Source organism: Brachionichthys hirsutus, chromosome 12 (genome assembly GCF_040956055.1).
Source record: "Brachionichthys hirsutus isolate HB-005 chromosome 12, CSIRO-AGI_Bhir_v1, whole genome shotgun sequence".
In the NCBI taxonomy this organism is placed as follows: Eukaryota; Metazoa; Chordata; class Actinopteri; order Lophiiformes; family Brachionichthyidae; genus Brachionichthys; species Brachionichthys hirsutus.
Genome location: NC_090908.1, coordinates 5,026,764 through 5,042,042, shown reverse-complemented (window position 1 = coordinate 5,042,042; position 15,279 = coordinate 5,026,764). Strand labels below are relative to the sequence as shown.

Here is a 15,279-nt window from a genome sequence, read left to right as displayed (position 1 = left end):
GCCCGGCCCTCTAGAATATTATCTGTTTCTCATGTGGCCCCATGGAAAAAGTAATTGCCCACCCCTTTAGCTTTAGAGTAATCCTGCCAACAAACAGGCAACATACAAACACATGCATAAATAATACTTTGTTGGCAGAGATTAAAAAAAAAAAATTGGTGTGTTTGATATTTCAAAGGGACTGCCGGTGAACGGAACGGTTTGTTCTTTATATAGATATTACGTTGAACATCAAACGTTAAAAGAAAGAATGGTGCTGTTGAAAGACCCTCGTATGCGTCTGAATGTGACAAGTTGACAGCAATCCCATAATTCTTCCTGTCTGGACAAATGCCTCATGGTAGAGGACGGGCCGTCCGACATGATGGATGACCTCCAGAGAGCGAGAGAGCGAGGGGGACAGAGAGAGGGAGAGCAAAACAGACAGAGGCACAGATGAGTCTGCCAGTTAATGAATTAACAAGAACACACACACACACACACACGTGCAGGCAGAGGGACAAAGAGAGAGAATGGCCATAAGCTTGGTTAAGCAGTATTAAATTATCCCTCAAATTAAAAGGATGTACCTGTCTGTCCTTTCAGAGCTTGCTCTCTCTCTCTCTCTCTCTGTGATTAAGCAGTTAATTAATTTTATGTTCCTCTACTTAATAACCGTGGACAATGAAAGTGTTGTAGTGTGTGTGTGTGTGTGTGAGAGAGAGAGAGAGAGAGCGTCAGGATGGATGAGTGAACGGATAATGTCTTTATCATATTGTTGTCTAGAAAGACAGAGCCCACGATCTTTCAGATACAGTCAGTGAAGTTTCTCTAGAATGTTTTTTCGTATTGGTTTGTGGTGTCGTTGTCTCTAACGCTCATTAATCTGCTCAGTTTGTGTTTACCTTTTACTAATTCCTGTTGACTGACGTGGAATCACAGCGGGACGGTGTTACATGACCGGGAAGCACCGGTTCTGTGTGGCGATTATTCATCTGACCGGAGGAAGACATCATTAGTCTGATGAGCTCATTAAACTCTGTGGAGGATGTGGCATAGTCCAGAAAGAAACCCACTCAACTCTGGAGTGGGTCCAGATCACAGCGTGGAGAAATGTGCAGATGTGGTTTGGTACCTCCTCTTAAGACAGAGCAGAGCAGGAGCTGGAAGGAGGTGGAAGGAGAAACGAAACAGACCTTACTTTTTTTACATTCAGATGCACACGCAGATTATTTTTACTCGTTCGTGGTCACACCCGATGTGTCATTCCACAATAACGAAAAACAAGAGGATGATGAGAAGAAGAGGAAAATACAACACATGGATGGATGGCCTCTGACTGACAGACAGAAAACTAATTTCTGTAAGAGCCAATTTGAAAAATCTGCCGCAGAGATTAATACGATTATTCAAAAAACAAAGTATTTTCAGCAGTGAAATGGTTTCAATAATAAGAAAATGCATCACTAAGAAATCAGAGGAGGCCAGGGTCCGAACAGAATCGGAGGACGTGCACAAATAAAGAGTGAAAAGGTGAACTGGGAAGAGAAGGGAAAGCAGGAGCAGGTGACCTTTGCTTTGTGAATGAGGAAGGATCATGTGAAATGTGCACATGGAAAGGAGAGGAGGGAGGTGCTCCTAGAGGTGGGAGGCGAGGAGGGGATGCTCAAAAGCATGGCAAGATAGAGAGACTAAAGACAAGATGGAGAAAGGAAAAGAGAGCGCAGTGACACAGCAGGAGAATCTGAGTGCTCGCCTCCATATTAGACATTAATGCAAATTTAATTGGTTGAGGCTGGATGTCAGAGGTGTGTATACCGGTACTCTCTCCCTCATTGGATAATTGGCTTTCTTTGTCTCTCGCCCTCTTCTACTCGCTGTTTTCTAATTGGCTCTTCAGTGTTAAATGGGTTCGGTCAGTCCTGTCGGATTATTTAAATACTGAATTTCCCAAACAGTTTTTTCCCTCTGATTTTCCTTCCTGTCTGTAACGTCTTGTCATTGAAGGTAAACATCAGTGGTGTTCTGTGGCTGGTTTAATCCTAGATAGCTGATTTATCCGACCTCACATCTGCATGCATTCTTCTGCATGGTTATGGGTTCCAACTTGAAGCTTCTTATAATGAGGTCTGCACAATATTTGGATGATGAGGTTTGTAAATTGAAAAGCGGAAGAACATTCCTGCAGTGGATACCTGAAAAAGCAATCTACTCAGGCTGTAGTAGTCAAGATGGATAAATAGCACAACAGGAGAGATACATGTGCGTTGGCACCATACTCTTATTACTATTCATAATTACCTCCGCCATGGAGGTTGTGTTTTCGCCGGCATTTGTTTGTCTGTCCGCCTGGTAGCAAGGTAACTCGAAAAGTTCTGGATGGTTCTGGAAGACATTTTCAGGAAATGTTGGGAATCTGACCAAAAACAGATTATATAATCTTGGTGATGATCCAGAAGAGATCCTGGATTCTGGATCACTTTGAATTTTTTGTTAACGTTGCAGTCAATGGAGCTTTAAAATGTGTTCCTCAATATCTCGGTTTATTATTGACCAATGTTGATGTAATTTGACACAGTCATGTAGGAAGGGGACCGCTAGCCCACCACCAAATTACATCTGAATCTGATTAAGAATGAGGTCAGGAAAAAATATTACATTTTAACATTGAAAACCCTGTTTACAGATTCAAATATCTGTTAAAAATCAGACTGATTTACTTTTACGTTTCATGATTGGTATATAAAGATACCAAGAACAGTTTAGAGCCTTTTGATGATGATCACCATGCCGACGGTGTCGATCTGATCGGTGGCTGTCTGTGCTCTGAGTTATTTTCTAGTTGTGAAATGACTGTATAATGTTCATGGATTTTTATTTGCATGGAATTTGGTTATTCCCGACTGTCCCTGTCGGGGAATTGAACCCCGACCTCTTGTGTGACAGTAGAGATACTGACCACTATAATAATGAAGAGTTGTCACGCTAAATAACACCTAGTGTTTCATTGTTGCATTTAAACATTTCTGCTTTTAAAATGACTTGTTGTGAAAGCATATACGCAAACACATTAGAACTATATTTCCGCTGACGATTTAGAGAATTCACACTTTAAATGTTTAAATCGGGCTGCATGTTAACACGGAGAATATGTCGTTGCAGCCATGAGAGTCGAACACAGTGCTGGCAATGCTTGATGGATCTGCCGCGGTTAGTTTGATCAGATATACAACGGATACTCCGTTGTAAGTCCATATTCCGGTTCCAGCATCTTCACAGGAACCTTCGCATGAGATGCACTTCAATTTCTAACAAAGCAGCAAACACGCTCTGCGGCACGGAGCCTTGCTCAGACATAAAGGAGGAAGCTCACTGGCAACAGCACCCGTTTGATTTCCTACACACTCCCAGGCACGAGGCATTGCATAGTCACACAACAGTTTGTCATTATGCGCTTCTCACTCTTAGCTCTTACAAACACAGACATCCGCCACGCACACACCAGGCATCAACAAATTAGCTGAATAAAGAGTCTCTTTTTGCCTTCTCTTTTGAGTGGCTAATTAGCCATCAGAGCCCACTGCATGGAGAGAGCGGGATCCATCAAGAGGTAGAGCTTCAAAGAGCGGTTTATGGACGCCAAGTGCTTTAATTAGGACCTATTTGTAGGAGAAAGTGGAGAGAACGGCATAATTTGAAGCCGAAAGCTGTATAATGTGAAGGGAAGTAAACACAGTAATGCAAGAACAGATAAGGAGAGACGGGAAGAAGCCAAAAGGATCAGACTCAAATAGATCCTTGCAAGGATGCTTTCTGTGGCAGCTTGAGGGGGAACTGACCAAATACTGGAGCATTGCTTTGCGTTTATCAATGAAGGAATTTCACTGTAATTGTTGCAACGTTATGTTGTAAATATCAGCGTTTATTGCTGCAGGGAGATTACGATTGAAGGACATCTGCTCTGACATGCAGCAAAATAAAAATAAAACATTGAGTCTCACCGGTGGCCGTGGTGGTGGTGGCTGATGGCCCTGCTGAGGCTGATTGAGGATTAAGGTGGTGAATCTGTGAAGACTAAGCAGTGATGGGGAGACGGAGGGTTCAAGTAATGGCAGCATGAAAAGTCTTGTAAAAGTCAACAGCAAGATGATTAGTTCACAATAAATGTGTGTTGCTGTGCTACTTGATCAATCACAATCACAGCAGGACATTTAGGATGAGCACGAACGACAGGGGTGACCGAAGGGATGGTATGAGACATAAACTACAATGTGAGGAGCAGGTTTCCTGACTGAGCGTTTGATAGAACCTCCTTTGCATTTGAGTGTGTAACAGATTTGACATTAAAATATTCCCCTTCTGGCCGAGCTGCTGCTGCTTCTGTGGCTGACGTCACAGATGTCGTAATCAGAAGAGCCGGGCGAGTCGCTCATTGCTGGATGGAAACTTGTGAATGGGCCTGGTCAAAGAATTCAGAATGATTCTGTTTGCGTCGTACGTAAGCTGCTGCTGCTGCTGCTGCTTCGGGTATCCTTTAGCAGAGCTTTCGCTGCACTGTTTTGTGTAGATGTGTGGAATTCTCGTGTTTTGAAGGACTAGATAATGCCTTTATTCTGAAAAAAATGTTAAATAAAAAACTTGAATCAAGAATGATACGTCGTGATCTAGACATTCACAGACTGGGGTAGCTCATAATAATTCTTCTTTTCCATATTGTTTAATGTGTAGTAAATACCTGTGATGCAGATATTCAGGTAGTTATTATATGGCATTATATGGCAATAACTTGTAAAGCTGATAATTAACTCTTTGAGTGCCGTTCACATCTAAAGATGTTATTTGAAACACAAACATTCACTGCCAACCCTGACATTGAAATCTGCCTCTCTTCAACGGCCAATAACTCCGGAACGAAAAATGGTAGGAAGGAACACCTTGTTTTTTCTGATGAAAGACGATACTTTAATCTCCTTCATTGGGTCGGTTCGGCGTTTGCATAGTCCTAGTAAAGAATATTCTGTGAAAATCGGGAAAAATGCGCGAAAGCTGGAGTTGAAAATGGCTGGCACTCAATGAGTTAAAGGAAGTGTCGCTTGCAGAATCACAAACGGCTTAATTTCACCATTGTCTTTATGGAAATACCGGTAATAGCCACATTACTGTGTGCTTGCTAATGGTCCCTGTCCTGCTGAACCCACTTCAGTCTGCTTGCTGATCTTTGTCCACAGTGGTCTTTTGTCTGTCAGAAGCTCTTAGCATTTCCATCCGGAGCCCTCTGCTCTCCGCATTCATTATTCATGGACTGCAGCAGGCTGGCAACACAGAGGCAGGCCTGCACATCACTGGTAACCATTTTAGCAGAAATTAAATCACACAAATATAAGAGGAGAGGGGGGGGCATTAATTGAGGGAACAGGATAAAATTGTCTCCGTTGCTCGTATTTTCAGCTCGACAGAAATAGTAAATTATAAATCTGTAATATATTTCATGTCTGTCTGTCATTTTAATGAATAATTGTACATGCAGCACACCCAAGGCTGACTTTCCCTTTAACATGGCCACTACGTTTGCTTTTGTCCTTGGCTTCTGAATCAGACACACAATGCCGACCTTCACCAAGGTCAGTAAACCCTCGTCACCAGCCAAGCTCATGAAACCAGAATTTACAAAATATTGAAAAATTCCCAGTGTTAAAGGAATTCCTGGACCCACTGCTTTAATGGGGTTTAACACATTTCATGGGGGGGTTAATGATACCCAAGATGACATGGATGTTTTATTAGTTATTTATCCTGTTTTTACTTACCTCATACCCAATTCCACTAATAGCTGCGGTATCAGTCTGCAACTCTGTGACGGGATGTTCCACATTGCAGCAGCTACTTTGACCTTGGTTTCTGTTCTGAAACCGTTATGTTCCCTTTATCTTGTTTTTTGATTATTATATTTTTCTTTGTGAAGCTGATTTTCTTCAGCGTTGTTTGTGCCGATTTTCGTATTGTGATCTGTAAAGAGTCGCTACTGGCCCGTATGTGTTGCTTTCGTTCTCTATGTGACCTTCCTCCATATGGTGTGGGACTGAGCAGGGGGACAGGAGGTGAGCCCCACACATGCTATCAGTCTGAGCTGTTATCCAGTAACCGCACACACACACACACACACACACACTGCAGGCCATACATGTCATTTTTACCTGATATTCTTGGTGTGTAGGAGAAACAGATGAAGGAGAAGGTCATACATGTGATGTCAGAAGCGGTGCGTTCGCTGCCAGCTGTGATTTGATTGCCGATCGGTCCTGTTATAAAGCCTGCGGCTCTCTCTACCCTCTGTCCCCCCCCCCGCCCACCTCCCGCAATCCACAGCATCAGTCAAGTCCCCGCCAGGAGACATTTCTATTTAAAATTCCTAGTCCAAGTGAAAACAACGATTTACAGTCACTACTAGAGAATGACTATATACACTTGCCAAATATGATTTTAAAGACATTGATATGTTGCTTTTATTTTTTTTATTTTGTCATGTGATAACAAGTCAAATGAAGAAATTGCAGAAATGACCAAAGTACTCCTCTTTTGACCCTTACATCGTCTTTTAACCTTTACCTACATTGTAATTGAATCTTAAATCAATGTCTGTGTCAAACTTCATACAAATGATAGCGGTTTTGCTTGGGCGATAACGGCGGTTTCTTATTGGTCATTGACTTTCCTTTAAAGTTTTTGAAAGGAAGAAAACGAATTATTCTTTTTGCTCCTATCAAAATATTTCCTTCCATGTTCATTTGAAGGCTCTGCAGGGACATTGATGTAAGACACTGAAACGCTCCCATTTGGTTGCATTGGTTTTCCATCAGGTACAAGTTCAATTACGAGTTTAAAGTGTGGAACTGAGTCATAAACAAACACCAGGATCAGGCAGATGCTCTACAAGGCTGTCTTGAATTGTATCCAGGGGGTCGTCAACTTACGCCCTGTGCGACTCGCCACTACAGACGACTGTCTGTTGTTGTTTTTTTGAGACATACCAGAAAGTGAGCGAATCAAGTGTGCGACAGTTGCTGCAGTCTCACCCACGATGTCTACCAAGAGGAAATTGTCTCTTTCTACTCCGGTATTTTCCGTATCATGATGCAGCATAATATACGTATGGTAATTTAATATGGGCAGACTTACGACAACAGTTGGCTTACGACAAAACACTCGGAACCAATTGTGGCCCTAAGTCGACGACCCCCCTGTATAGCATACATGGATTTACAATAATGGATGCCTGCTTCCATCTTCTGGGTGGGACACTGGAGCAATGACTTTCATTCTTGTCTTCACAAATGTTATTTATGTTCATCTATGTTGGATCTTTGGCTGTGAGATGCCTTTGGATCATTTCAATCATGAAATAGTGCATGCATAATGGCCACAAGCATGAGCTTTAGGTGCAGAGAGAATCCTATTTAAAAAGACGGCAGCAAGATACAGGACAGCAATGGAAGTGTGTCACTGTGCTGTTGGGCGGATGTGAACATCTGATCTCAACGGCCCCTTGACAATGCAAGCGGAAATAAGACCCAACATGTGAATGGTGTGAAAGACAGGATGCTATGAGAATGAACTTTGACACAAAGAGATAGACTTCCTGACTGGTGTGTTTGGAGAGATATACTTCTTGAACAAACACATGGGTTAGTTCAGTACATCAAATTCACATTTATAGGGACCAAGGAGGAAGAGACTAACACAACATGCAACAGACAAAGCCACGAGCTAAAGGGCTTCCCTTTAAATGGATATTCTGTTCACCTTTTTATTCTCTGATATATATATGGTGATGTGAATAAAATGCAGGACATCGAGCGCTTCACTCTTTGACTTCTTCATACAGTAGGGTATTGGTTTCTCATCGCATTAGCAATGACTGGTCTAATTTAAACAGGGGCACAATGGCCTTGTTTAGCATGCTTGACTGGATATTGTTTTACACACAATGTCAGCTACTGAAAGGCTCACTGCTGCTAACAAATTATAGCAACAACCTGGACAAAAGATTAGCCAGAAGGTTCTGCTAACAGCGCTATCAGCTTTACACAAGACGCTGTTTCTGCTCGTCATCTGTCTCTGTACATTCAAGCTTGTCTTTATCAAGTTTTCTTATGTAGCACTGTAACCCCAGAAGAGATATCTTTGATTTTTATTCATATGCAAATTAGCATCCAGAGAGGGGGGGTAGGGGGTGAGAGAGACATTCTTTTAAAAGGAAGAAGAAAGGGAGAAAGGGAGCGGGAAGTTCATCTTATCAGCAGTCAACAGATGTTCAGACTGTGTTCTTCTGTCTCGTCACCGAGGCTGAGCAGAGCAAAGCTGCAGCGCTGGCCTGTCTGAATGAACCAAATCAAGCAGCTGCAGCTCAGGGGAAATAAAATAAATAAAGATTCTATAGTGGCTGTAATTTGCTCCGATGGCAGAGGTAGGAAGGGCGAGAGGATAGGAATGAGAACCTTCAGATGGCAAAAGCCTTTTGGTCAAAGAGAGGAAAATACAATAAAGGAGCTATGGAGCCAGGTAGCCTGCAAAGAAAGTGCTGAATGGAGAGTTACAGAACTCTTAGTTGGCCTGCTGTCTCTTTTTACAAAGGAATATATATAGTAATACCTTGACATATGAGTATAATTTGTTCCTGGACCGAGCTCGTGACTCAAATCACTTGTATATCAAATACATTTTTCCCATATAAGATAACTGAGAGCAATTTAATCTGTTCCGGCCATTTAAAAACAGTTAAATCAACGCTAATAGCAATGGAAAAAACGATATAATTGCTGTATAGATACACGCACAAAACATTATATAATAAATGATTAACAATATTACTGGAAAATAAAATGTGATTTTATTATGAGTTTTACCTCGATAGCGCTAACAGCAGTGTGCCGAGGGAGGGGGAGAGGAAGTTGGACGGTACACACAATATTCAGTAATTGTACCTCACGCGTACACTTACATAAACTCGGACATAATAGTTTTGCCTTTGGAAGGCTTTTTGTTCATGATCGCATCCTTCTGTTTGAGGATCGTTGATGTACTCCGCTTGATGACTTACAGACACCACGGTCATGTTGATCGAAAATGTTGTGCTTCATCTCCATCGTCATCATCATTCTTCTTTTCTTCTCACTGCCATCCTCACCACTCGCCTTCTTTGGACCCATCACTTACAAGGAATGCTCACAGATACAGCCAAAATGTTGTTGATGTTGGTGCAGTTCTACACTTCCATCACTGCCTCCATCACCGCGTGGTACATTGGTTCCACCACCATGGACAGACACAGGCTGCAGTGCATTGTAGTGCTGCGGAGAAGGTGATCGGTTGTAAGTCGCCATCTCTCCCGGGCCCGGAGGCGTGCAGGTCGGACCCTCCTCACCCTGGACATGGACTGTTTACAGCATAGCGCTGTAGTTTGCATTTTATTATTGTCATTACCTTGTGTTACCTGTTGCACGATTGTGCAGAAACAAAATTTCTAGTCTGTAAACCCTCATTGACAATGGCAATAAAGCGATTCTGAAATCACGTAAATAATGAAAATACCCTAACCCTAGGCGAGTACCGAAGGAGGTGAATACCTGAACTGAACGAGTGAAGAGCTCGCGCTCGGCCATTTAGCGGCAGCATCTGGAATTTGCTCTTATTTATTCTCGTGTCTCTGAAAACGCACTTATGTCAAATCACTCGTATGTCTAAGTATTACTGTATATAGAAAAATAAGCATTTGGATTTTCTTTTTTACTCATTTATTGTACATTCTAATAGCTTTAACCAGTATACATTTTATTTGCCTCTTTGAATTTGATAGGAAGAAATGTACCCCAAGCCCATAAAGGCAGCTGTAGGTGAGAACGGACAGGACTTGTAGAAAAAGTAAAAGCTTGAAGTGCAGCCTTCAGTTTCCAACATTGCATTAGTGACTTTGACAAACCCTTTGAGGTCATGTAAGCAGTACCATTGACTCAGGCTCTGATTACCACTGATGCTCTGCTGATTTAGATGAGCATAGCTTCTTCCTACTTTCTCCCATCCTGCATTATAACTTCTATGGCCGGTTGATTTGGGTGAGCAGACTCAACAGGCAAGGCCTCCACAGTTCAGGACTCTGGAGAGCTCCCCCAGGCAGAAACAATCAATCACAGACTAAATCCCTTTTCTCTCAGGACTGCTGCGTGCCAGGTGACATGGTCAACAGCTGCAGAAATATAAAGCCTGCACTGGGCTTGAATTCATATCTACCAGGAACCAGTCTGTGAAAAATCAACTGTTTGGCCAAACTGCTATTTACAGTCATTTATTTACACGATGTTCAATGGATCCAAGTCTTTATTAACACTGGACTTACTTACCAGACTCAAACCATCGGGTCAAGTCAAAGATTTTTGATGATAACCACGGCAGGGAGGAGAAATGGTTTGCGATGGAAACACGCGCACGTATTTCCTGTTTTCATTAACCTGAATATCTTGATTTGATTTGATTTTGGTGATCAAAGGTCAAAGATTTTGGCCACAACCCCAAAAATACCCTGATGAAGAAAAAGCTTGACAGAAATGATGATAAACAATGATGAAATTATGACATTTTATATCCATAAGGTACAAGATCTACTTGATCATAATGATCTTTTTCCAGCCATAACTCAGGAACAGAAGGGTAAATTGTGACTTTATCTCACATTTGTTCTGACACTGAATCTAATCTTTTCGACCCTAATGCCTTGATGTTTTTATAGATCTTCTGTTTTGCCAGGTTTAATATATGGCTTCATAATACAGCTTTATTGGACAACCATGCAAATATCCAAGGTCTTTTTGTCTCACCATATGAACTTACAGGTTATTTGTTTTGCTGATATTGTCTTTCCTTGCCATTATGGTGCCACGGTGGTGCAGTGGGTAGCGCTGTTGCATCACAGCAACAAGGTTCCGGGTTTGATTCCTTAGGACTTTGTATGTTCTCGCCGTGTCTGTGTGGGTTTTCTCCGGGTTCTCTGGTTCCCTCCCACCTCCAAACCCCTGCAGCTTGAGTGAATTGATAACTCCAAATTGTCTGTAGGTGAGTGGTTTGGTTGTCTTCCGTGAGGAGCTGGCGTCTCATCCGGGGTGTACTCCGCTTCTCCGCTTCTTGTTGTTGATCTGTGACCCACATGGCCGATGCTGCGGCTCTTGATGAAAATGGATAGATGCACTTTACGTTTCTTCTTCTTTGATATGGCACTGTAAAAATTGATATTCTCTTAATGGAAGCTGCATGGTTCTATCTGCACGTTATGCACGGGAGACATAAACACCAGTTACATGATAACTTTGCCAGTTCAAAAAGCTTCTGCACCTGCATCAGTCTGGACAGACATGGACCTACAACTTGACTTGCTTTGCTGAGGCTTCCAATCTCCATGTCGTACTTGTTGTTCTGATGACCTAGTTTCAGTTAGAAGACATAAACAATGAAGTTAATAAGAATGTTAATAAGAGTGTGATGTGTACTGTGAACATGATGTATTAACGGGAGTCTCAACAGCACCTGACTTACCAGCGGAGCAGAGTATACGGAGCACCTCACAATGGAGGCCATCCCATACACCTGTTTGAATGTAATTGTGTTCCTTGTGTTGCAGACATGTCTAGAGTTGGAGCGGTATCTACAGACGGAGCCCAAGCGACTCTCAGATCTCTTTGATGAAGAACTGGACTGCCTTCTAACGCCGGCCTTCATGCAGGTTGGTGACAGTGACGAGGATCTAATGGACCCCCTCCTTCCCAGCCTTCCTGACCCGCCCAGCCCACCCCCATTACTCATAACTCTGCCCAAGATCCAGACCAAAATCCTCCAGTTCCCCAACCCCAGCCACACTCAACCAGAGGCGGGGAGTGAAACCCTCACATCGAAGGACCAAGTCCTCACAGGAGTCAGTGCTGCCCAGCTTAGTGCCGCTGTCACGTCCCTAACACCGCCGTCGTCGCCAGAGCTCGGCCGCCACCTCAACAAACCCACACAAACGCTGACTGCAATGGCAGACGGCACACTAACACTCAAACTTGTGGCAAAGAAGGTTGGGTTTGGCACAGCTAAACTGGTGGCAGCACGGGCACTCCCATCACTGCCAAGCCGAGGAGGGGCCCTCAGTGACAGTGAGCAGGGGGGAGGAAGTCTTGGAGGCGATGTACCGGAGAACAAAAAGAGAGTTCACCGCTGTGAGTTTAATGGCTGCAGGAAGGTCTACACCAAGAGCTCCCACCTGAAGGCACATCAGAGGACTCACACAGGTAAGACTGTTGCATTCATTACCTTAAGAATGCCACGTGTAATCTATTTGGCCTTAGTTCTCATTCTATCCCTGTTTATTTATATTTAACTGTATATATTTAACCCCTCCTTTCTATTGCCATGGAAAATTAATTATACTAATTCAAAGAAATCCCATGTGTGTTTGAATCATATTTGAACATGCAAGACTTATTTTTCAGCAATTCACACCACTATTTATGCGCTCAAAGTTAACTTGAAATAAATGCCCCAGATTTAGGACAATGCAGCAGGACAACATAAAGGTATGGAAACAAAGAGCATCACGTCCATGCGCATTGTTACTGGTTGTCATATTTATACAGCTTTTCAGCTCCAGCATTCATTTTTTATCCTAAATAAGATGATCATCAGCATTTTTACCTCATATTTCATTTCAGAATAATTTTTCTGGGGTTAAGAAGTAACATTTATATAAATATTATGTCCTGATGAACAGCAACTGTTATGCAAGTTTCAGTAGCTACACTAATGTGCTTAATAATCAAAGTGTGCTGAAGGCACTTTGACCGAAATATATTACTCAGGAGATACTTCACCTTCTCAGGGTTGAGTTTTTGATAGAAATCTGCACAGAACGCACATCATCTTTCCCTTTAATAAAGGCGGACCTCTCCTCTTCCTTCGACGTCTCTGATGATCCTCTTGATTTATTAATTTCCTCTGGCGTCCCAGTACCACTGCAGTGCCAAAAGGCTCTGCCTCCCTAATTGGCTGATGATTGATAGTCTGGTAGTAAATGACATTGTGAATTCAGCCATGTCCAGCTGGGTCTTAAATTCAGCTGTAGCTGCTAACTGCAGCTGCCCTCACAGTGACCCTCAGACAGAACACGCACCAAGGCTAATCCCGGGGCTGTTTGCTGCAAGCTTTCTCAAAGTGAAAGCAAGTGGAGATGGCTCTGAGTTAATGACGGAGACTCGTGCGATGGTGAAGATGGGTTTGACTCATGGATTGGGAGGAAGTCATGGTATAGTTGAGTTTGAACAGAATCCAGCAAACTGAATCAATATGATCTTGAAGTTCAAATTCAATTCAATTCAATTGTATTTCTATAGTGCCAGATCACAACAGAAAGTCATCTCAAGGCATTTTACAGGATTAGCAGGGAAATACCTGCAGGGAAAGACAGAACCCAACTTGAATCACAAGAGCAAGCACTTTGGCAACGGAGGCAAGGAAAAACTTCCCTTTAACAGGCATAAACCTTGGACAGAACCTTGGCTCATGGTGGACATACATCTGTCTGACCGGCTGGGTTGAGAGAGCGTTTTCTTGGTTGACGTACAGTAAAGGTTCAAGAAATTGGTGCAAAGGCCACCGTAATTCCAGGACAATGGTACGCCTCATGACTTTTACTTTATGTTAGTGCAGCGTTTAAAGACCTCACAAAGAAGTGTGACATCAGAATCCAAATACTTTACTGATCTCAGAGGGAGATTCTATAACATTTTAGGTCTATGTGAATGAAGTAAATGCTGGGAGGCATTAGCTTAGTTTAGTTTAGCTTAGCTTAGTTAAGCATAAAGTTGGGAAACGAAGGAGAAACCGTTCCCCAGAGTCTGTTCAGAAAAGCATCTCCTGCAAGCGAGCTCCAATGTTTAATTGGTGCCACATTGATATCACGGGGCGTCTGAATGTGTGGTTTCAGAGAAGAATGTGTTCCTGAAAGACTTCTGTTTGGCTGGCTTTAATCCACAGCAGTGCCATCGTGAAGCCCAACAGGCATTATAACGCTTCACAGTATACTGCAATACTATGACGAAGGATTGTATATGTACATAGTTATCACAAAGACAATCTACTACTGTACTTTCGGCTTGTTGCTGCAACAAATCAACTTTCTCCACTTCACCCTGTCCTTTGCATCCTCCTCCCCAACACCAGCCACTCTCATGTCCTCCCTCACTACGTCCATGTATCTTCTCCTGGGTCGACCTCTAGCCCTGTTCCCTGGGAGTTCCTTCCTCAGCATCCGTCTACCAATATAGTCCCTGTCTCTCCTCTGGACATGTCCAAACCATCAAAGTCTGTCCTCTCTGACCTTATCTCCAAATCACTAAGACAATAATTAAATTATTTTAATCATTAGTCAACACTATAATAGCATTGATTGGAATCAATAAGGTGATTACTTGTAAGCGGTGCCGTCTGTCTGAACATCATTGTTGATGTTCCCTATCGGTTGGTAAGCAAAGAGTTTGGTTTGATTTATTTTTTTCCCTTAAAGTTGCTTCAATACCTTAAAAGTAACAGGAACAGATTTGCACGCTCTTATGAATCCCTGCACCCCCCTGTTGGGATTGAACATCCCTAAGCCTGAGCAGGCTGAATCTGCAGCATGAGGCCTGTGCAGACGGCTACCGCCTGAAGCTAGCGTTAATCAACTTTGGCTTTAGCCACAGCATCATTTACAGTATCCGAAGTGGTCCAAGGCCTCCAGTCGTCATCATCCACTGTTGGATGTATTCTTGATGTTCACCAGGATCACAGTAAACAGCCTGCAGACCTCCCTGCACTAATACTGGCAACCTTGGAATCATTAATCCAGCATGGTACAGGCTTTTACGATCCCGGCGCCCATCACATGGCTTTAAGGATAGCATTACATTCCAGGGCAGCGCCCTTGCATAGCCGTGGAACCTTCAGCATTGTAACTAATCCAGGACGGGGTAGCTTTGTGTTATCCTCGCCACAAGCTACAATATCTTAAATCTTCTGATGATTCTTCAGTCGAGGCACGCTAACCGACAGCGAGCCTTCTACGGCAGAATATTCACCGAAGAAAGAAACCTTGAAGACACTGCAGCATTCTCAGCGTGTGTGTCTGTGGTAAAGCGTGGGGGGGTGGAGTATTCCCTCCCGATATGTTCAACACTGTGGTTTAATTAGCTTAATCCTCTTTTTTTTTGCTTATTATAGCGATAAATCATTAAACATACATGT

At 42.8% G+C, this 15,279-nt stretch overlaps 1 protein-coding gene across 1 annotated transcript in view; it reads left to right on the top strand.

Moving 5' to 3' along the window:
* Positions 1-15,279, top strand: part of klf7b (Kruppel like factor 7b) — a 71,433-nt gene that overhangs the window by 41,565 nt on the left and 14,589 nt on the right. Inside the window, exons 2-3 of the mRNA XM_068746266.1 lie at positions 11,645-11,859; positions 11,899-12,293. Coding sequence (XP_068602367.1) covers positions 11,645-11,859; positions 11,899-12,293 — 610 coding nt within the window. The remainder of the gene's footprint in view (positions 1-11,644; positions 11,860-11,898; positions 12,294-15,279) is intronic.